Below are 23,348 nucleotides of genomic sequence, written 5' to 3' on the forward strand. Positions count from 1 at the left end.
TATTTCTGTGTTCTGGAATAAACTCTTACTTGGATTATCTTTAAAGCTCCTAAATTTGAAAATAAAAATTCTGCCATCACAGATACTCTGCTACCCCGATATAACACAACCCAATATAACACAAATTGGGATTTAACGCAGTAAAGCAGCGCTCCGGTGGATCAAAGCAAGTTCGATATAACACAGTTTCACCTATAACGCGGTAAGATTTTTTGGCTCCGGAGGACAGCATTATATCGGGGTAGAGGTGTATTTACACATTTCTCATTGGCTTCAATAAGAGATGCACATATTTGAGGGTATAATGTAGCTTTTAGTCTTTAGTGAAGGAAAATGCCTTTGACATCTTAAATTTTTTTTTTAAACTCAAGACTTTAAATGTGCATGGTTAAGAATTATGCAGTAAGGGCTAAAGTGAAGCCTGGATATATATTCATGGTTTCAATTTCTAGATACATTTGTAGGGCCTTTTCTAGAGGATCTCTGGACATTCAGATAACTTTCCAGAGCTCTGCCTGGATTTCTCTGCCCTGTGCTAACTGGCTGTTTGTTTTAACTCTCTTACTTCCCCTCCCTCAGTCTTTTCACCTTAGCTTCACACCACACCTGCCCCACTTCTCCCTTGCCTAGTCCTCCTCACTCCCTTCCCTTCCTTTTAGTTTATCCCCTCTTAAGTAAATCCACCCACCTCAAACAAACCAACACATGGAATTAATGTTTGCTACCATCAAGTAGTTCACTCTACTTCTGTGTTCCACCCTTTCCCCTACCCTAACCTGCATCTGTCTTGTCTGTTTAGATTGTAAGCTCTTCTAGGCTGGGACCATCTACTGTTTGTACAGTGCTTAGCACAATGGGGCCTCCTTTCTTGGTTGTCCCTGAGGCATTATTGTAATAAACATAATTAAGAATAAAGTCTCTGTGCAATTTGACAGTTCTACAAATCAGAAATTATTTGTGAAGATGGTCCAGTAAAAAAACTGTGAACAATAAATAAATCTAAGCAAATCAAACTGTTTACAGATAGGTTTAGCCTATTTTTCCATTTCATATTATCAAATAATGTATTTCCTACATTCACTGAACTTTAGTTGTGACACACCAGTTTTTATAACATTCTTGTTTAAAAATGTGTGTTATATCAGTAAAATGTATTTTTTGGAAGAGATGACTTATCTTGAGGGGAAAAAAAATCTTCATTTTAATCCTTTCACCTCAGCATTTCCTGGTATATCTACTGCCAGGAATAAATTGAACACTGAGATAGTGTAACTCTGGGAGCCAAGGACTTACAAAAAATGCATTTCCTTTGTGGGTCTGATAGCTTGGTATTATATACTGTTTCCTCCTGATCTCGTCTCTCACAAAAAGATGGGATACCTCACCATGAGTGGCACGCAACATTCTCTCCTCGTAAAGATGCATTTCATTATTGCTTACCACGTGTTATTTATACAGATGTGTATAACTCATATTTAGAGCAAAGATATCACCGCTTAAATAGGATCTAAAACACATGCTTAATGTTTACTTTTAATTACTGCTCTGTCTGAATAATCCCCACTGCAGCGATTCCTGTAATGGTGGGTGGACAAGATAGCGCAACAGGTCTTTCCTGTCTATAATTCCTTGGGCTATACATAGAAGACAACAGCTGGTAATAAGTTATGGCTGAAATTAACTAGCATCCACTGTGTATGGAAGAAAAGCCTAAATAGTGTAGATTTTTCTACCGGACGTAGGAGAAGCATGCTCTGGAATCACATGTACTCAAAAAGTAGGTATGTCTAGATCTAGAAGGTTAATATTACTCAAAGAGCCTCGAATTATCCCACAAGAAGTACTTCACATTTAAGATACTGCGTTAGTTCTATGCCTACAAGGAAAGCTAGTTTATAAAATTAAAGGAAACATTTCAATCAAGGTAACAGCACTTTGTACTTCTGTAAAATTATTTATACTGAAAACTAATACACCTGAGGCCTGAAGTCAGTGGGAGTTTTGTCTGAGTTACAGACTCTTAGATTATGATTTAACACTGGAAAGTATTTTGTTTCCTCAGCTTGTATATGAGCCCTGCTCCAATACATACAGTAGAGTCATAATTTATAATGCCAGAAAGGACCATTGTGACCATCTACTCTGACTGTCTGCATAACACAGGACACTGGAATTCCATGAATTAATTGCTGTTTGGATGTTTTTTCCCTAAACGATATGCTCTAGCCCAATCTTGATCTACAAATTGCCAGTGATGGAGAATCTATCACAACAATTTGGTAATTTTTTCAATGGTTAATTGCAGTGTCAGTTACACTGTTAAAAATTTGCTCCTTGTTTCCAATTAGAATTTGTCTAGCTTCAGCTTCCATTAAAACCATAGCTTCAGAATCAAACTCATCTTTATCTGCATGCTGCCAATTATGGCTTCCAAATCTCTCTCATTTTATTATACCAGTCATTAAATGTGGCTTATTTATATATATAATATATATAGATATAGATATATTTAAAAGGGAACTGTTGAAATTTTAAGGTTTTCAAGACTTTGCATCACAGGACTAATGGAGTTTTTACATGCCCAAATGCACTTCTCATATGGGTCACTATTTCAGACTCTCTGCACTTAGTTTAACAAACTATGGGCCAAATTCTGTCTTCAGATCCAACTAAATGACTCTATTTTAGTCAATGGCAGCCTCATGCACATGTCCAAGGGAACTGGGTTTTGTTCTAGGCATCCTGAACATGTCTGCTTTATCCTGTGGGTCCCTCAGACTTTTCAGGTGAAGGCAGGGATAAATAGAATCCTTCTCAGATAGGAAAGGTCCTCTGGATTTCAAATAAATTAGGCAGTGTCAATAAATTGTTGGGGCAAAAATGATGTTTTAGTATGATAACGTAATGCTGACAGACCCTGGTTGTCAGCAAGTGGGATTGAACCTGAGACCTCTGGAACTTAGTGCATGAGCCTCTACCACATGACTCTACCATATGGCTCTTTGTTAAGGCTGTAGAGCAGACTTGTTAATCTCTCTCACTCTCTAAGTGGTCTCACTGCCACTAGATGGGATAGAACACCACACCCAGGAGGTGTGTGGGTTACAATAAAGCATGCTATCAATTGACGTTATAGTTAACTAAAACCAGCCATGCCCGTTTTAACTCACAATCTTCATCCCACAAGCTTGATACATGGAAAACAGACAACCAATGGAAAGCAAAAAATAAATTAAGAGCTTAAAATTTATAAAGTTATCAAACTGGTCTTCTTTTCTTTCTTTAATCTTCCTTACTTTAAATTTTCCATTTTTCACAGCTTGGGAGGGGCAACTGATGACTAAACAAACCTAATCTCTCAATCTGATATTGCCTATTTAGGTTCACAGTGATGCTTGCGAGAGTCTCAGTGTGAATTTCCAGCAGAGCCCATCACCAGGGCAAAGGAGGCTATTTCTCAGCCTAATACAAGTATTTCCAAGGCAATGGTGTTTCTGGAATAGCTTTGATTTTTTTCCAAAATCATCACTGGCAAAAACATCATTAAGCCTAATGCAAGACTAATATTTCAGTGGCCACCCTCAGGAAGGTGAAATGTGTCTGAGGCCTGAATAGAAAGGGTACAACTGGAATTGCAAAACAGATATTAGCCAACACTTACCATTGTCCCTTCACTCTTACTTCGCGCAACTTCCCGCTGCAGCTGAGCCACAGACAACTTCTCCCTATGGAAAGAGAAGCACATGAAAAGCACATCATTTTTCACTAGTTAGGAGAATGCTCTGCTCGCATGTCACTGCAGAATTCTTCGACATTGCCGTGGTAACCGTCTTGGCAGAGCTTTCTCTCTGCCATATTTCCTAAAAATGTTTAAAGGCATTGAGCTTTATTGTTGCGTTTAATGACAGCCTGACACCATGTCAGTGAATCAAATCAATCTATGCATCAGTTGTCCCATTGAAACAAGTAGCAAAGTAGCCAGTGATCTTGGCTTTATGGGAAAACTTCACCTAAATTACATTGTCCATCATTTTTCTGTAACCTTGCGCATCAACTTTATTCCACTCTATGGCAGCTCTGGTTACAAGATTGGTATATTTAAAAACATATTTGTTAGTTTATTAATAAAGTAAAAATATAGTAACAACAGAAGAAGCCAAGAATGCATTACCAACCCCATTCATAAACACATTCTGTAGCATTTTGTAATTCAGTGTTACTTACAATTTTAGACCCCAATCCTGAAACCCTTAGTGACATGAAATCCTCATTCAGATCCTTAGTTTGACTTCATGTAAGCTTATTTGTTTTATTAAAGTGGGGGGGGGCTGTATAAATCAAGCTCTTATTGTCTACAGTAAACAACAACAGAGAGAGTTTCTCTCAGAGTTATATGCGTGGGATAAAATATATGGTTTTAGTGGATTTGAAGAGAAATTAGGGAGCAGATTGTCAGTTGGTGTACTCTGGTGTAGCGCCACTGACTTCAGTTAGAGCAATGCCAGTTTACACCAGCTGAGGCTGTTGTCCTAAAAGATCCTGGAGTGGACAGACCTAGTATGTAGGAGGTACAGAAGAGAAGGCTCTTACTCCAATAGTGTAAAGGGAAACAAAAGACACCAGTGCTAGTTAAGTAGAGTGATCAGGGAGAGGAATAAAGAGACAGGAAATAACCTTTTAAAATTGTTTTAAGAAAGGCAAGATGGGCATTTTTCAATTGGGTCCAATAATTATTGGGGAATATTAATGATGCAACCATATTGAAACAAAAAAATGTGTGGAGAGGACAACACACTATTCTTATAGCCACCCTGAGGGTGAGGATAGTAAAACTTTGGGAGAGGGGAAGAATATGATCCCCTTGCACCTACTGTTTAAACCTCTGAGGAACAGAATTTCAAGAAGCCCAGATTGTCATACAAAATTCCATGCAAATCTTTGGTAAGTGAACAATAACACACATCATACCCCATAACAACACTCTCACTTAGAGAGTTCTATTCACTTAATTTATTCACTTCCATTCATCAAACACGATCTCGACCTAAAAATATATACAGTGGTAATCCTGAGGAGGGAGTAGTAGTTAATGTAATTCCCTGACCACAGTTTCAGTTCACACTTCAATCCAAGAACTTTATCTTCAATTAAATAAATGGCATGGACAATAGACACCTCATCCCCATATTAATTCCAAAGCAGATATTATCTGTCCCCCTTTCTTGATCTGCTTACAGTACATGAGCAGTTTTTTGCAACTAAAGCCATCATGATGGATAACTAGCTTGCTGAAAGATGCTTCACTTCCTTTGCTTAAGTAAAAAACTTTTATCAATGATTCAACTCCAACACCTCTCCCATCTTTGCACACCTGAAGCACTATGTTGTACAACATAATACAAACTGTTTAAAATATGCTTTTTTAAAATCATGAAAATAAAAGTTTACTTTTTAAAAATTTAACTAATTAAACCAGTCAAGGGATGAAAAAGAAGGGGTAAAAGGCAGCAAGAGTAGGCAAATATGAAACTAATAATGCTCAATTCATATATGTATGTGTACACAAATATACACATATGTGTGACTACACGTGTCCTACGAAACAAAACTTTTTTTAGAGGTTGAGTTTCAGCATGGGCAGAGACAGATCAAGATGAATTTAGAAAAGGGGGAGAGTGAAAGGATTCAGTACCCATGAGCCAATCACAGTAAAGTCCCAATCTCCTACCAGTTTATGAAGCAATGGAGGATTCATTAAAACAGTAAGCGGTGCAAGTACATAGACCAAGGCTCATGGAAGAAGCCGGAAGCGGCCAGATACTCAACTCTCCATAACCCACCAACAACTGGCTACACTGAAAAACATTTATACAACACCAGAACAAAGGCTGAAACTTAGACTGCATCATTTCACATAGTAAATCACCACTCTAAAAGGGAAGACAAGATTGACTGGTAAAAGCATGAGGGTGAGGGCAGGTGAGAAAGGAGATGATTGAAATCTAGAAAGAGGAAGTATTCTCTGTTTCCCTAAACTTGTGGAATCTCTGTCCTTTCAAGGCTCCCACAGAGAGAAGAGAGACAAATGCTCTGTCTAGCCCTGGGGAATTCTTTCCGCAGAAAATAATGCTGACAGTCAGCATCAGCTCCCTGGAGAGCCTACTCCGTGCCATTGAGAAGAGTTGGCCCAGGCACAAATGAGAAGATTGTGTCAGCAAAGTTATTTTAGGAACAATTCTGCCAGGACCAGGAGATGCTTCAGAGTGGCCCATCACAGATATGTGAGTATCTGCAGGATTCCACAAGGGTTGATGGCACTGGGTTGGATGGCACCAAACCACACACACATCTTGGGCCAGAAAACTAGCCCTCCTCCCCTCTCAATGATGGGGATACTTAGTCAGGAAACTTAAGCTGAAACTGAGTTTTCTGCTTAAATCTGCCCAGACGTGGATATTGCCATGGCAAAGCATAACCTGACCTATATATCTTTTAAAATCCCTACTATTATATTAAAGTTGCAAATTGTCTGTTCTTATATCCCCGTGTGTTTATGTGTATGCGTCTGTAGACAGAAGCCACTTTCATATCATATTGTGTTACGTCCCATCTCATCTTTGTACTGTTCAAAAATGGGTTATATCTTAAAGGTTAATATGCTGCAAATGCTTTATATTAGTGTAGGCCCACAGAACAATGAGGTCTTATTTTCTGTACTGGCATCTGCTGATGCATACTGAAAGTCATATCCAAGGAGTACATTTAAAACAATGTGAAACAAAGAACGGTCTAAAACAGAGGTGAGCAAACTACGACCCGCGGGCCACATCCGGCCTGCAGGACCCTCCTGCCCGGCCCCTGAGCTCCTGGCCTGGGAGGCTAGCCTCCGGCCCCTCCCCTGCTGTTCCCCCTCCCTCGCAGGTTCAACTCACTGCACTGCAGGTGCAATGCTTTGGGCAGCAGGGCTATGAGCTCCTGGGGCAGCATAGCTGCAGAGCCGGGGCCTGACCTGGTGCTCTGTGCTGCGCGGTGCATGGCTGGCTCCAGCCGGGCGGCCACCAGCCACCGGTGCTGCAGGCAGCGCGGTAAGGGGGCACGGAGCTGGGGGGTTGGATAGAGAGCAGGAGAGTTTGGGGTGGCGGTCAGGGGACAGGAGTGTGGGTACGGGTCAGGGCAGTTTAATGGGGGCAGGGGTCCTGGGGGGGCAGTCAGGAAGGCGGGGGGGTTGGATGGGGTGGTGGTGGGCAGTCAGGGGCAGGAGTTCCGGGGACAGTCAGGGGACAGGGAGAAGGGGTGGTTGGATGGGGCAGGGGCCCCGGGGGGCGAGAAGCAGATAAGGGGCAAGGGCCGGGCCATGCCCGGCTGTTTGGGGAGGCACAGCCTCCCCTAACCGGCCCTCCATACAATTTCCCAAACCCAATGTGGCCCTCAGGCCAAAAAGTTTGCCTGCCCCTGGTCTAAAAGATAGGATGCTGGACTGGGAGTCAAGACACCTGCATTTGGTTCCTGGATCAGTCACAGACTTCCTATGTAATCATAGAATCATAGATTATTAGGGTTGGAAGGGACCTCAGGAGATCATCTAGTCCAACCCCCTGCTCAAAGCAGGACCAATCCCCAGCTAAATCCCCAAATGGCCCCTTCAAGGATTGAACTCACAACCCTTGCTGGGCAAGTCTCTTGGTCTACCATGTGCCACAGTTTGCAACCTGTACAATGGGGATGATACCTTCCAGTTTCACATGTATTGTGGATAAAATCCACTAATGCTTGTGAGATGCTCAGATACTACAGTGAGCAAGGCAATATAAGTACTTAGATAAATAGGATTTGTTCAAAGGGAAAGTTAAATTGGGAGGCATACTTCCAAATTGGGCCACCAATGTAGCTCATTGTGGCTTTCATCTAGCAGACCAAAGCACCCACTTTGGGAAGTACAGTATATGAGACAGGAAAAGCTGGCCCAGGAAGAAATAAAATAAAAAGGACTAAGCAAGAGAGTACAGATGTGAATGCGCCCTTCAACTTGACTGGGGGATTCTTCTCTTTTCATGCGTAAGTTGTTGTGGAGTCAGAGAAGCAAAACACAAAGGGGAATCAGGGCAAATCAAGGTTTGGAGTAGAGCAGATCAGAAAAAAACTCAGCAGAACAGTTTTTCATTGGAAAGTGCAGTTCCATCAAAATTGAAACTCTGAAAAAAAAAACTATTTCAAAACATTCTGTTTCTACATTTTCAGATAATGTTTTGACTTTTCCTCCAAAACAACTTTTTATTTTATTTTGTGTTATAATATAATTTAAATTTTTAAAGTCAAAATTGAAATGAAATATTTCAAACAATCCCAATAATTTTTGTAGGATTTTTTTTTTCAGAAAATTTCAAAATTTTCAGGTTTTATTCTGGATTGGAATAAAACGTTTCTAAATCTTGAAATCCTGTGAAACAGAATTTCCATTCTTTACATAGCACTAATTTTCAAGAACTCTGTAGAAAGATGACTCCTACCAGAGAAGTTACATGATTACCTCTAACCTATTGCAATCCAACTTTTACATAAGCATTTATGATCATAGGCATTTTTGCCATTTTCCTAAACTATTTACCATTCACAAATTTAATCATTGGAACAATTTCCATTCATCATGGTACCTACCTATCAAATAACTTAGAGTATTTCTAAGCAAGCATTCATATTTTAGAGTACTTTCATGCAGCTAATATTAGCAAAACCTAAGTAAAGTATATCAAAACAATTTGGATCTTGCATTTAATCTAATCAAGTTTTTGTTTCATTTGTTTTTGTTTTCCAGTTTGAATATCAGAGCTCTAAACATCTATTGAAAATGCACAGGTAGAACAAATACACTAATAGCACCTTTTGTGCAAATATGTAGCTTTTAAACACAGCCCTTCTTTTAAGGCACTTTGCATGGATGCTACTGTAACACTGACAGACCCCGGTCGTTGGTGGGCGGAATCCTACCATAAGCAAATTACAAAATTGGTTAATCCTGTTTTAAGGATTTAGCTCATCTACTGGAAATAGTCAGTTGCTTTTTTGCATTGCTTCACTGCTTTAATATGCTTTAGTGGAAAAGCTAGCATATGCTTTGAGGGGTTTTGACTTTTTAAATTGCAAAACAAATGCCTAAGGATATTTCATGAGGAAAACACATAAGAGCTGTTTATCCGTATTTACAGTCTGCTAGAAAAATCAACATTAAAATACACACAATGAAACAATATGGGGCCCCCCCGGTATCCACTTCAGCTGTCTGCAAATAAGAAGGATAGAAAGAAATTATTTTCTCTCCCCATTCAATCTTATATTTGAATGCAGAACAAGCTATAAATTCCCAGAGACCTTGAGAACCCCAAAATCCCATCTACGCTTTCACTAATAAAAAGATTTCTCTTTCTGGTACATGAATCTTCTGAGTACTACCAGCAAGAGAGTCTTGGAGAAATATTAGAAAGAGAGCTTCCTTGAGGGATTTCCTAATGAAACAAAGGTAGGATGGTCACCCTTAGAGTATCTTAGCATGATGCAAGATAAAATATGTGAATATTTGAAAAAATCTGCAAGGAAGAACAAAATACTATTTTTTCAATTGAAAACAAAACACAAAAACAAAAAATAGCTTGCTATCTATGACAAAAAAAGGTTAAGGGCACTGCATAGCCATTTGTTGCATGGGTGTCTAAAACAAAGTTTATCTGGAGGCAAACCAAGTTTTTGTTTCTATTTTAAATAGGCCCCCATCCTAGAAATGAAGAAATTGTGTCGTTCACTCCAAGCAGATTGTTACCTTCACTTACTAGGACATGTTACTGAGGCACAGTAGTGCCCCTGGACCAAATTAGTCCATGGTGTAATTTCATGGCATTCCATCAGAGATTAACTTGACCCATTGGGCATGGTGATACATTGTTTTGCACCACATGTAATCATATACACCAGCAAAATGATTGCAAAGTGCATACAAAGTGCTACCATTCGGAGTTGGTAGCATTTTGCACACAGTTTGAATTATTGTAAATTATTATACAATTATAGCAAGGGAGAATGAGGTCCATTGTGTTAACTGTGACCAAATAAGACTATCCATTAAAAGCCACCGTCTGAAGAAGTAAATCATTCACAAGTCTGATTAAGACAGAACCTGTAACAGTTCTCAGCCCAGATTTTTTTTTAAATCAACACAGTGTCAGTTGGATAAGCATTTTTACTATGACTGAGCTAAAGATTATAATAGGTTTTCAGCTGCTTTAGCCTTTCAGATGTTTTGAATGTATAAGAACATTGTGATGAGCCTTCAAAGTTAATTTAATTTTCTCAGAATATTTTTTAAATAGAAATATGCTTAGCTTTGCTGTGAAGTTACACGGTTTTACTAATTTTTAAATCAAGTATATTTTATCCCTATAGTTACTACAGCAGACCTGAACCAGACAAAAAAAAATTCAGCAAAGACTGGACAAAATATTTAAATAAATTCATTTCAGATGTACTTGTTGCCACTTTTAGGAAAAATATTAAATAAGGAGTTTACTAAATGCCATTAGAAAACATATTTTGTGCTTTTAAACTTGATTTGCATTGTAAAGTGGCATATGTTGTAGAAGGTGGATCACAGGCCATCAATACAACAGGGGACAGTGTTCCCAAAATGCCTAGCCAGAGATCTTTCATAGACGTAACTGAGGGAGCCAGACAAAGATCTGATCATACTCTTGGCAGACAGGACCAATCATACACATGCAATTGCTTCGTGGGAATACAATTAGAGGAAAATACATTTAAAATTCTTCCTACCACTAATATCTCTCACAATAGCCTACCATTCTGTGTAATGATGTCATGGGACAAGTAAGGCATATTTGGCCCACAAAGGAAAACGTTTATTATGTTCTAAATAATCCTGCCTAAATTCTAATGTCTTCCTAACTACTACTTCTCATTCAAGCCATCTTCCTTAGGAGTTAGGCCCAAAAGAAACTATGTCATGTTACCAGTCACAGCTAACTGACAGAGCTCAGGTTTTCAATACTAAACACTAACTTCTCAAAATTCAGAGAGTCAAAAATAACTGGATTCATTTTTTTTTAAATAAAAATACCAGAACTTTGAACAAAAATGTTAGTGTATGTCATGGTCTGCTCAGAGACGTTCCAGACACACACAAAAAGATACTAGATTTGTTGTGTAAATTATTCACTTAAAAATCCAAGTATATATTTTCTAATCCTATGTCTTAATCTAAACAGTCATAGGTCCAAACTCTCTCTATAATGGGCCAAACCCTAACACTGAACCTGAACCTGAACTTCCCAAACTTTATGTTAAGATTCTGATCCATATTTTGAAATCTCAAATTCTGGAGCTTTTAGATAAAGAATTTTGGTTCAGCCTCCGACATAGGTAAAATGATATATCTTTCCAGCGTAGCAGTTCAGGCTAGGGTTGCCAACCCTCCTGGATTGTCCTGGAGTCTCCAGGAATTAAAGATTAATCTTTAATTAAAGATTGTGTCATGTGATGAAACTCCAGGAATACATTCAATCAAAATTGGCAAAATTGTCTCAGATGGAATCTCATTCTAATTTTCAAAGAAGGTTTAGGCATGCACAATTAGATTAGGACACAGTTTCAGTGCTAAGAAATAATTTTATTTTGTTTAAAGTTTTGTAATAAAAAAGTATTTTGGCATCAATCAAAAGTCAGGGAGATTTGAAATTTCTGGGTACTGCACCTAAAACCTGATGTAATGCTTCACTGAATCCAGTTGCCCAGGTTCCATAGAGAACACAATACCAAATAAAAACCTGACAAAGGCCTTTTTTTCCAGTCTTAATCACACCAGTACACCCACCATGTGTGTGCAGAATGTGTCTCTTGGATTCTTAACACTGAAGCTGCTTCCAGAGTTTCCCTATCATACTGTAAATGATCGTTTTCTGCTACAGCTGTACCTCGTCTTTACTTAATTCCTCTTAGGGCCTGTGCTCATGTTATCCAGACACTAGTTTTTCTCTATACCAATCTTAACCTGAGAACAACAAAAGAGAGACTGTTTTCGTTAACGTTTCACACTTAGCTTTATAACTTTCACACTGTGTTGAACTTGCACAGTTCTGTACAAAAGAAGTATTACTTAAAAGCCTAGTATTTTCCTTCATGCAGTGAATCATTTGTAACACTGAGCTCGTCTTCCTGTAAAAATACAAGAGGCAACTTGGGAGATTGAAAAACATGCTTTGTACAAAATTATTTCAAATAGTTACACCATACCACACTAGCCAAATTGTACGTTAGCAAGCACTGTTTTATTATCATATGGGTATATCAATCCATACAAATGCAGATTCCTTTGCCACAGGAAAATAAAAATATCTTGACAGCAACATTACACAGTAGAAAGGCAGGAAGTGAAGAGTACCCAACTGAAAAGGCAGTAAACATTTAAGCAGGCAGGATATGAAATCTGAATTTTGAAAGCACACATGTATCATTAACTCTTTCAAAACACTTACCCTCACTTTCCAAAAAAGCAGTGGGATGTTAAATAATCATTAGTAGCCAGGACCTTGTTCTTCCAATGATCCAGAAAATCATAGTCTCTAAAATCCACTAAACCAATGCTCCAGCATGGTGCCAATTCTGACTTATGGTGAAGCGTACTGTGCACAGAATTACAAACACCACTTCCTTCAACACCCTTGTTTTCCATAGAAGTTTCCCATCCAAGTACTAACCCCATTTAGTTTATGTGATCTGACAAGAGCACAGACCCAAGGTGATATGACTGTAGTGAATTAATGTAACTGTTTTAACTGGTGGTGTGATCACTGTGGTTAGCAGTGCTAAATACTTTCTACTGTAGGAAATTATGTATACTGGATTTAATACTATCAAAATGGCAGTTCCAAATTGAATTCTTGAATCATTATTTTGCAATCATGACCATTTTAATTGGATCTGGCAATGTAGAAATTTTACTTGCATGGAAAAACTAAATGAAAATATAAATATGATGGCAAGACACAGTAGAAGAAGCTTTATTTAAAGGAATATTTTAATTTACATTGTCTGCAGTCATTTTTGGTGTATTAACCCTGTTAAAACACCATCAGAATAATTCCTATATAGAAAATGGCACCAATAATGCAGAGTTTTCTATTTATTTGTAATTGTGAATATTTGTTTATATTATAAGTTAATTGAATTTACATAACAGAAGTAAGTATGGCTGAGATCAGGGCCCTATTGTGTTAGGCACTCCCCAGACACACCGAAAGTGCCCTGAAGAGTTCACAATCTAAACAGACAAGACAAACAAAAGTGTTGGAGAAAGGATGGATATCAGCAGTCCCCACCGACTCTCTACCTAGCCATCAGTTGGCAATTTCCCACAGACATCAAATATGAAAGTCCTTAGGAAAATTTTGAAACAGGACAGGGTAACTGCTCTACAGAATAGTTCAGACAAGATACAGAAGGAATGGTGGAGGGGGGAAAGGGGAGAAAGCTTCAAAGATCATTGTGAATGACAAATGAGTGTTTGAGGCAAGCATCATCGGTGTAGTGGAGGATACAGGGAACATCCCCAAAAAGATTCAGGAACAGATGTGTATGGTGAGGCAGAATCACGAAGGGTCTCAAAGGTGAGGACAAAAAGGTTGAATTTGATGCAGAGAAGGAGGAAGAGCCCGTAAAAAGAGTGAAAGAGAAAGGGTGGCAAGGTAAGGACTATAGAACAGATTATGAGAGGATAATTTTTCTGAGAGACAATTATTCACCTGAGCTGCTGTCATGGTAAGTGAGACCAGCTGGGGAAATTCAGCTAAAAGCCCCTTGATTTAAACACCTGGGAGCTGGTGGCAGTGTATTTTGAGATGTGGTCTCTTGACTCAAATTCACTATCCCTATGAGTCCAATGGGGTCTGTACAGGTCCTCTGAGCAATTCTCAGTGCAGGATTCAGACCTTAATGACCTGTTGTTGTTTTAGTTTAAACACAACTTTTACATCTGTTGTCATTTAGGAAAAAAACACTGCTTTAAACTTGGGTTGATTCCACAGCACTAAGAAAAACAGCATCTTTATGCTCATGCCAAAAAATTTTTCCCAAATCATAACCTATTGAAAGTTAATCACAAAGTTTACAATTTTGAGCTCTGATTTTATCACATGCTTTCAGCAGAGGTAGGTCAAGAGTCAGTGCTTTTTAAACTGTTGACCTTTAAACAATTATCATCAGCAATAGCCAATAGTCAGCAGGATACCAAAAAGGATGGCATGCACAGCCTGCTGTTCTCATGACGTGTACTTGTACTTTTTATTCCACTGATTAAGTAGAGATAAAGGGAGTAGCAAGCAGCATGCTGTAAAAGCATCATGTTCCAGAATACATAAAATTATTGATGAGACTGCTTTTTTCAAGAAAGTTAGTGACGTCGTGCCATCAACTTTTCACAGTTAGTGCTGTCTCTCTATCAGGAAAGAAGATACTCAAGCTTGCCTTCAATTGTAACATAAGGAAAATCTTGTATGACATAATGCTGAATCATCAGGATAATTCTGAATTATATTGAGCAAGGATTTACAAACCTGTGACAACTTCTCTATTATGGCCACTAATCAAGAGCAATGGTCTTCAGTTGCCAGTGGTTCTTTAAACCAAATATGACAGGGGAAAAAAGAATTTGGAATAGTAATAAGTAGGCTCTGACCAGCTATCTGAAAAAAATGACTGTTTTGGTACAGGTATTAACAATTTTATTAGAACTAATAGATCTAGCAGATCAGGTAGGGTGAAAAGTTAAGTCAAGTGGGAGCAGTATAAGGTCATATAATTACAGTGATTATTTTTTCTACAGTTGAAAAATCAGAAAAACGCTAAGACTGGAAAAAAGTTTAGTTCATGATCATGAAAAGTTTGGTTAATACAATGCAAAGTGATCTTACTATATTAGCCTAAGACAAGATTCAAACCAAAAACCAGTGTAACAAACAATAAGGTTTTCCATCTATGGAGTGAATGGATGTCTGTCTAAAACCAAAGTTTTAAACCCCTTTACTCAGCATGATCTACTTTCATTTTGCTCAATATGCAAATGTATTTTTAGCAAAGAGTCCTGTGGCACCTTATAGACTAACAGATGACCACGAAAGCTCATGCTCCAATACGTCTGTTAGTCTATAAGGTGCCACAGGACTCTTTGCTGCTTTTACAGATCCAGACTAACACAGCTACCCCTCTGATACTTGACACCATGCAAATGTATTTTTAGCATTCAGCATAAGTAAATGCTGAAGATTGAGATGCAGTTTCCATTCTACTTTCCCCCTCTATTAACTATGGTTTGTAACCTGTCCTTTAAATCAGCTTCTGTACCCAATGACTGAAAGATAGCTAATGTAATGCCAATATTGAAAAGGGGCTCTAGAAGTGATCCCAGCAATTACAGACCGTTAAGTCTAACGTCAGTACCAGGAAAATTAGTTGAAACAATAGCAAAGAATAAAATTGTCAGACATATAGAAGAACATAAATTGTTCGGCAAAAGTCAACATGGTTTCTGTAAAGGGAAATCATGTCTTACTAATCTATTAGAGTTCTTTGAAGGGGTCAACAAGCATGTGGACAAGGGGGATCCAGTGGACATAGCGTACTTAGATTTCCAGAAAGCCTTTGACAAGGTCCCTCACCAAAGGCTCTTACATAAATTAAGCTGCAATGAGATAAGAGGGGAAATCCTTTCATGGATTGAGAACTGGTTAAAAGACAGGGAACAAAAGGTAGGAATAAATGGTAAATTTTCAGAATGGAGAGGGGTAACTAGTGGTATTCCCCAAGGGTCAGTCCTAGGACCAATCCTAGGATAAACAGTGAGATGGCAAACTTTGCAGATGATACTAAACTGCTCAAGATAGTTAAGACCAAAGCAGACTGTGAAGAACTTCAAAAAGATCTCACAAAACTAAGTGATTGGGCAACAAAATGGCAGAAGTAATGCACATTGGAAAAAAATAACCCCAACTATACATATAATATGATGGGGGCTAATTTAGCTTCAACTAATCAGGAAAGAGATCTTGAAGTCATCGTGGATAGTTCTCTGAAGATGTCCACTCAGTGTGCAGTGGCAGTCAAAAAAGCAAACAGGATGTTAGGAATCATTCAAAAAGGGATAGAGAATAAGACAGAGAATATCTTATTGCCCTTATATAAATCCATGGTATGCCCACATCTTGAATACTGCATACAGATGTGGTCTCCTCATCTCAAAAGAGATATACTGGCATTAGAAAAGTTTCAGAGAAGGGCAACTAAAATGATTAGGGGGTTTGGAACGGGTCCCATATGAGGAGAGATTAAAGAGGCTATGACTTTTCAGCTTGGAAAAGAGGAGACTAAGGGGGATATGATAGAGGTATATAAAATCATGAGTGGTGTAGAGAAAGTGAATAAGGAAAAGTTATGTACTTGTTCCCATAATATAAGAACTAAGGGCTATCAAATGAAATTAATGGGCAGCAGGTTTAAAACAAATAAATGGAAGTTCTTCTTCACACAGCGCATAGTCAACCTGTGGAACTCTTTGCCTGAGGAGGTTGTGAAGGCTAGAACTAGATAAATTCATCGAGGTTAAGGCCATTAATGACTATTAGCTAGGATGGGTAAGGAATGGTGTCCCTAGTCTCTGTCAGAGGGTGGAGATGGATGGCAGGAGAGAGAGATCACTTGATCATTACCTGTTAGGTTCACTCCCTCTGGGACACCTGGCATTGGTCACTGTCAGTAGACAGGATACTGGGCTGGATTGACCTTTGCTCTGATCCAGTATGGCCATTCTTATGTTCTCTCCTCCATGCTATTTTCAGTTACTCGTAATTCTCTCAAATACATGCCTTTGGTGCTTATTTTTGGATCAAAGATCATACATGGGGGATGGGGAAAAGAGAAGAGGAATTGTTCAGCAAAGGCAAAATCAAATGAGCAGTTTTTTGAGTTATAAAAGTGTTAGAAACATAAACTACACCCATTCTCATCTTCCCCTTCCTGTTCCTCTATGTGCATGTGTACACACACACACACACCCCATCTATATATTCTACATAAGTGTTTGTGCCTACACAACAAACAGCAAACCTAGACATTTCCAGCTTGGCTGGTTTGATAGTTGTAATCAAGGAAGGATAAACAATCAGGTCTAAAGAAAACAGTATCAGTATTTTTAAAGCTTTGAGTGCCAAATCTTGATCTCACTTAAGTCACTTAAGGTGTTTTGCTATTGAATTCAAAACCAGAATATGCCACATCAGTTTTTAGTTTCCTGTTCTCTCACATGCAATTTCCAACATAAAGTTCCAGTGTTTTTTATTGTAGGTCCTAATTGATGAAAGTACATGAGCATGTGTCTAACTTTTAACACGAGTACTCTCATCGACTTCAATGGACAACTCGTGCTTAAAGTCAAGCATGTCTTGAGTACCTTCCGGAATCAGGGCATTGGAGTAATTTAGAATATTGATTAAGGTCACCTCAGTTAAAGCAGTGTTGCTGAAGTGACATATGAGCACTATGGTAGCTCTAAAAACTTTACCAATACTGAATCATTTCTAAAGTACATTATGTGGCACCGCAGCATCTATAAGGAGGCTTAGTTTAAAAAATAAACACAACAAAGCACCACTCCTCACAAGGAAATCACATCCAAGTACTCACATTAATACAATGTCAAGTGTGAGAATTCAAGTACTTAAATGTCAGGAAATATCAAGCGTTCTACAGTAGTACCAAACTCTGACAAATCGTGACTACAGATGAAATGTTACGAACGTTAAGTAAGCTCTACATTTAATGAGAGCTCAATATGGTTAAGTTAACATTTTAGTAAAAACCTTGGCCCAAATTCTTAGCTAATGTACACCCTGCTTAGCCCCCATAGTACTAAAGCACAGCGAGTATAAATCAGAATGGAATTTAGGCCATGGGTTCTACTGCAATATTAAGACATCTATATTGCACATATGTTGTATTTTCAGTTCCGGTGCCCTTGTTAAATGTAAACCTTAATGCTTCTGTTGTGCAATGTATACCATAAAATATACAGGAAGAGCAATTTGGCAGAGTTCAACATTGCGGCAGGAACTTTCAGAATTTCCTGACTTAGGTGATTGATTTATCATTCTCAATGTTGCATTAACATTAATATTTGCATTTAATATTGTATTATATCTGCCAATAATTTGCAATCAAAAAAGGCATCTGGGAGGAATTTATATGATGAGGCAAGCTGCCAATGTTCAAAGACTCTATCATTATTATCATCATCATCAGCACCACCATCATCATGGGAAACCTCAATGTTAAAATGGACAAGAAAAAAGAACTGAAGGACTAAGAGAAGTCATTTTGGAATACTAATTAAGAACAGGAAGTTTTAGATAACAATGAGGCAGGAGATCTCTTAGTGAATGGTTGTTCATGCTTCCTTTTGTCACTTATTGGATACTAACTCAAAATGTTAGACAACATCTGGCTTCATTAGGACTCTGAGTTTTCTTATATTACACAAAGGTCCTCAATGAGGGCCAGATCCTATGAATGGATCCACCTGACCACAACCCTGCACCTGAGAGAGGCCTCATTGACTTCAATGGTTTCTGAATAGGCCAGAGCTGTTTGCAGGATCTTGCCCATAAGATCCGAACCTGCAACACACACACCCCCCTCAGTGAAACTACTCACTGTACTGTAAAATTAATCAGAATCATAAGTCCTTTGCAAGATTGGGACCATCACCCACAATGCTGCAAGGAGCTGAGCACCCTCAAGCTCCATTAAAGTCAATAGGAGTTGAACGTTCATAGCACCTTGCACTGTAGGCCCCTTAATTTAAAAAACAAAACAAATCCTAGGTTCTCTAAACTTTTTGACCAACAAAAGGCCCAGAGCCCATGTATCAATCTCATGACCTTCCCTGTGTTCTGTACCTTCCCCACTGAGTGCCAATATAAAATTTGCTTTCCAGACCATTACCTTTCTCTTCCAGTCCCCAGAAACTCATCTGCTCTTTCAGCAGCAGTTCATGGTCCACCAACCTGATCTCTTTTATGAAATATCATTTGGGCTGTTAAAGTCTCTGTTTAGCTTTTACACAGAAAGCAGGTTAAAAGGAGAGGAAAGGGACACAAACAGCTACTAAAGGGGCAATGTGGTCCTTACAGGGAGGGGACATTTTAAGTTGCCACTTTTTATCTCCAACCCTCATTCCTCACCATATGCAATTGCATCTCATTGCTGCACATCAACCATTTTGCCACTCTCACTCACTGAGTGCAATGGGGATAAGGATGAGGTCCCAGCTATGCACCAGAGGGAGTTGATACATGATTGTGACATTGCTAAAACCCTTATGTCAATTTTAGGACACACAGAGTAAGGTTCTGATCTCACCTATTCCTGTCCAAATCCAAAGTAACTCAAGTGAAGTGAATAGAGCTAATCTGGACTGATAATCAGCATAAAAAATCAAAATCTCTTCTTTTCCGATTAACTTTTTATGCTCAGTTCTTAGGAACTTTCCTTCTAGTTACTGTTTGCTACTGTAATTTGCAGTGGAAGTGTTTATATTTTTCATATGGTGTTATTTCAGCACATTGTCACATTCAGCAATTCTATTTTACTCTATACTTAGCGCAAGAGGCCATATTTGCAGGCTGAGTATTACTATCATTACATGGACGATTGTAGATGTTTCTCCTTGGTCTGATAGAGATTGCTCTTAACAGTCTCTTTCATTTAACGAATGTAATTCAGCTTCTGACCTCTTATCTAGTGTGTGTGTGTTTATTTCGCTTGACTGAGCAGTTCTCCATACAAAATGGATTCAACTTCTTTAATGATGTGCCTATCTCTGATTATCTGTTTCTTTTGTGAAGCTTTAGAGTATCACATCTGTGTTGTGTACAGGTTTATCCTAACTTTTTTTTTCCTACTAATTCCTATTTCTTCCCTTAGATTTAAAGATGAGAAAAGTTTGAAAGCCAAAAGATCACAGAAAACACATGAGGACTTTTGAAGATTCTGATCAAGATAGTACAAGCTGTAAATCTGGGATAGTTCAGCCATTAGCCAGAAATAGTGAATTCTTTTTCTTCCCGGTCTAGTCACTGGAAGACAATTTTGAGACAATCTGTGAAGAAATGTTGAGAATTTCTCTTTGCAAAAAACAGCTGAAGTTGAAAGTTCAGTTAATAAATCCCTTGACTAACGATAGTTTATATGTATTTTCTCTGGAGATTTGTCACAAGGACAAGATGTTTTGTGGAAACTCTTTTGAAAAACTCTTTTGCATTTCCCTAAAGGATTATTAATGAGATTTCAGTGCTCATGAAAGATTTAAGATTGACAGCACTGGAATCTCCAGTCCTCTATTATATAATGTGCCGCATGGTTAGCAGCAGTGTAACTTTCCCAACTAGTGTGTTTCAATCCAAGGTCAAAAGACAATACAGACTCAGCCAATGTCCTTCTCTCTACTGAGGCTGCCTGCACAGGTGCTAATTAAAATGTGTAATATTGTCCACTACAAAACAGAATCAGACCACTAATTTCAGAGATCTGTGGGCTATGACTTTGTCACAGTTGAAATCAATCAGATATAAGCTACCGGTGAAAGGCAATGACAGGCTGCCTGTAGCATTCATTCTCTCTTATGGTAACCTCTGATCAATATCTGATCTTTTGCTTAGTTATAATCCATTTTTTAGATCAGTCAGTTCTTTAGCTCCTCAGTTAAAATTCAGGTTTGATGCTGATCAGTGTGTAATTCCATATGTTTCCAATACGTCATCAGGTTTTAAAACTTTTGTCCTCCTCATAATATTTGCAGAGAGTCATCGAGATTAAAGATCGTCTGAAGCCACCAAAAATGTTGGTTGCTAAACCCATTCGTGTATTTCCAGGATATATGGGGGACACAAAGTGGGAAGTCAAGACTGCAAAATGTGGAGGTCTTTTTGGAAACACAAGGCCTTAAATCCACTCCCATATTTCTAAGGGAATGGAGTGGCAAATTGGAAAGAAGACCCCAAACATACTTGCAAATTTCTAGGAGGGTAGAGGAAGAAAGGAAAGTAGGATTTAAAAAGCAGAATAAATTAGGTGCTTTGGAGGGAGAGCCCAAGCTCAGTAAAACTACTATATCTTGCCTTCATGGATCGAGGGCTCTTTGTATCTTATTTTGCTTCTATTTTGAGTTTACAAAAGGTATATTCACCTCCCTGTTTGTTTTCTGTTTCTAATACTCCTGAAACCAACTGGTGTTTTCAGGACTGGACATACTACTACAGATTTTTGCCAACTCTATATACTACATCTGCTGTGTTGTTAGTGTCTAAAGAAAATAGCTGCTCATTTCATTACCAATTGACCTTTTCATTTCCTTAAACTCCTATTTTCCTTGTGAGTATCCTGGATCATTACAACATGTTTTTGATACTCTTTGCAATCTTTATTTTCAGCATCTCACACAATGTAATGGGTTTTCATCCACCTATAAACTCTCCAACATCAAGACCTTTGTCTTTCTTATCGAGTCTTGCTTGCCAAACATCACGCCTTTCTCCTTCTGAAGTTTCAGATATTGTGTGCTTTGTTGTCATTCATATCTTAATCTAATCGAACACAACAATGCCTTCAAAAAATATTCATTTTTTTTCTTTGTAGAGGTAGACAGGGGACAGAGTGAATAGATGGTTTCACTCTTTGTTCACTCTCTTGACTTCTGTATCCATTTTCTGAACTATTTTTTCTTTTACAAAGCGTTCATGCCTTATACGCTATGCTAGCAATCAGTGAAGAGAAAGGATATAGAAGAGAAATGAAAAGTGTTAAGAGATATTTAGCTGCTTATAGCTGAGTGACATCTAGCAACACACACACTCTAATATTAAAGGCTGGTTTTGCTAGAAGATGAAAACTTGTTCAATGGCAAGAAAGAAAATGTGCAAACTAAGAAATATCCAGTGCAAAGAAGACCCAAGGACCAAACCTAGCCATTGTTGAACAAACTACTTCTACCATAGGCGCAGGCTCTGTGGGTGCTCAGGGGAACACCCATGGAAAAAAATAGTGAGTGCTCAGCACCTACCAGCCATCCGCCGATCAGCGGTTCGGCGACGGGAGGAGGTGCTGAGGAGGGAGCGGAGCAGCAGCGGGAACAGGTGGAGCAATGATGGGGCCTTGGCAGAAGGGGCAGAGTGGGGGTGCAGCCTCAGGGTGCAGTGGGAGAGGAGCACCCACCCGGAACAATGAAGGTCGGTGCCTGTGGACTTCTGCTGTGACTCCCACAAGAAATTAGACATCCAAATCATTTTTATTTAAGAAATGTACTTATTTTAGATGCACATTTAATAAAATTTATAAATATGAAAATAACGTTCAACCATGCTGTGTGCATGCCATTGCTGAGCATGGGTCTGATCTTAAAGCCCACTGAAGTCAATGGGAGTCTTTCCAATTGGATTTGGACTAGGCCATAGGAGTGTTATCTTATTGTACGGTTGACAACTTTCTAATTGCAGAAAACCGAATACCATTGCCCTGCCCTCTTTCCCACTCCTTTCCTGAGGCTGTGCCCCTGCTCTGCCCCTTCTCTGAGACCCCATTCCCCACTCCCTTCATCCTCACTCCCTCATTTTCACCGGGTTGGAGCAGGGAGTTGGGGTGTGGGAGAGAGTGAGAGCTCTGGCTGGGGCTGCGGGCTCTGGGGTGGGACCAGGGATGAGGGGTTTGGAGTGCAGGAGGGGGGTCTGGCTTGGGGGGTGGGAAAGAGGGATTTGGACTGTGAGAGGGGGCTCCAGGCTGGGGCAGGGGCTTGGGGTGCAGGAGGGGTACAAGCTCTGGGCTGGGGGTGCAGGCTCTGGGGTGGGACCAGAAATGAGGGGTTCAGAGTGCGGGAGTGGGCTCAAAGCTAGGGCATGGGGTTGGGGTGCAGGAGGGTGTGCAGATTCTGGGAAGGAGTTCAGGGTGTGGGCTCCGGGTGGCGCTGACCTCAGGTGGCTCCCAGGAAGTGGCAACATGTCCCTCCAGCTCCTAGGTGGAGGGGTGGCCAGGGGGCTCCGCACGCTGCCCCCACCCACAGGCGCCGCCGGCCCTTTAGCTCCCATTGGCCACAGTTTCTGGCCAATGGGAGCTGTAGAACCAATGCTTGGGGTGGCGCCATCAGCTGGGGGCAGTACGCAGAGCCCCCCAACCGCTCCTATGCCTAAAAGCCAGAGGGACATGCTGGCCACTTCTCAGGAGCCATGCAGATTTTTAACTGCTTGGTCAGC

At 39.4% G+C, this 23,348-nt stretch overlaps 1 protein-coding gene across 1 annotated transcript in view; it reads right to left on the bottom strand.

Annotated features, from left to right (window-relative positions):
* The window catches only part of NCKAP5 (NCK associated protein 5), a 338,664-nt gene that overhangs the window by 290,293 nt on the left and 25,023 nt on the right, over window positions 1-23,348 (bottom strand). Inside the window, exon 2 of the mRNA XM_045033131.1 lies at window positions 3,662-3,725. Within this exon, the coding sequence (XP_044889066.1) occupies window positions 3,662-3,664 (3 nt within the window). The 5' untranslated portion in view covers window positions 3,665-3,725. The remainder of the gene's footprint in view (window positions 1-3,661; window positions 3,726-23,348) is intronic.

This window comes from Mauremys mutica, chromosome 10, assembly GCF_020497125.1.
Source record: "Mauremys mutica isolate MM-2020 ecotype Southern chromosome 10, ASM2049712v1, whole genome shotgun sequence".
NCBI classification, from domain to species: domain Eukaryota; kingdom Metazoa; phylum Chordata; order Testudines; family Geoemydidae; genus Mauremys; species Mauremys mutica.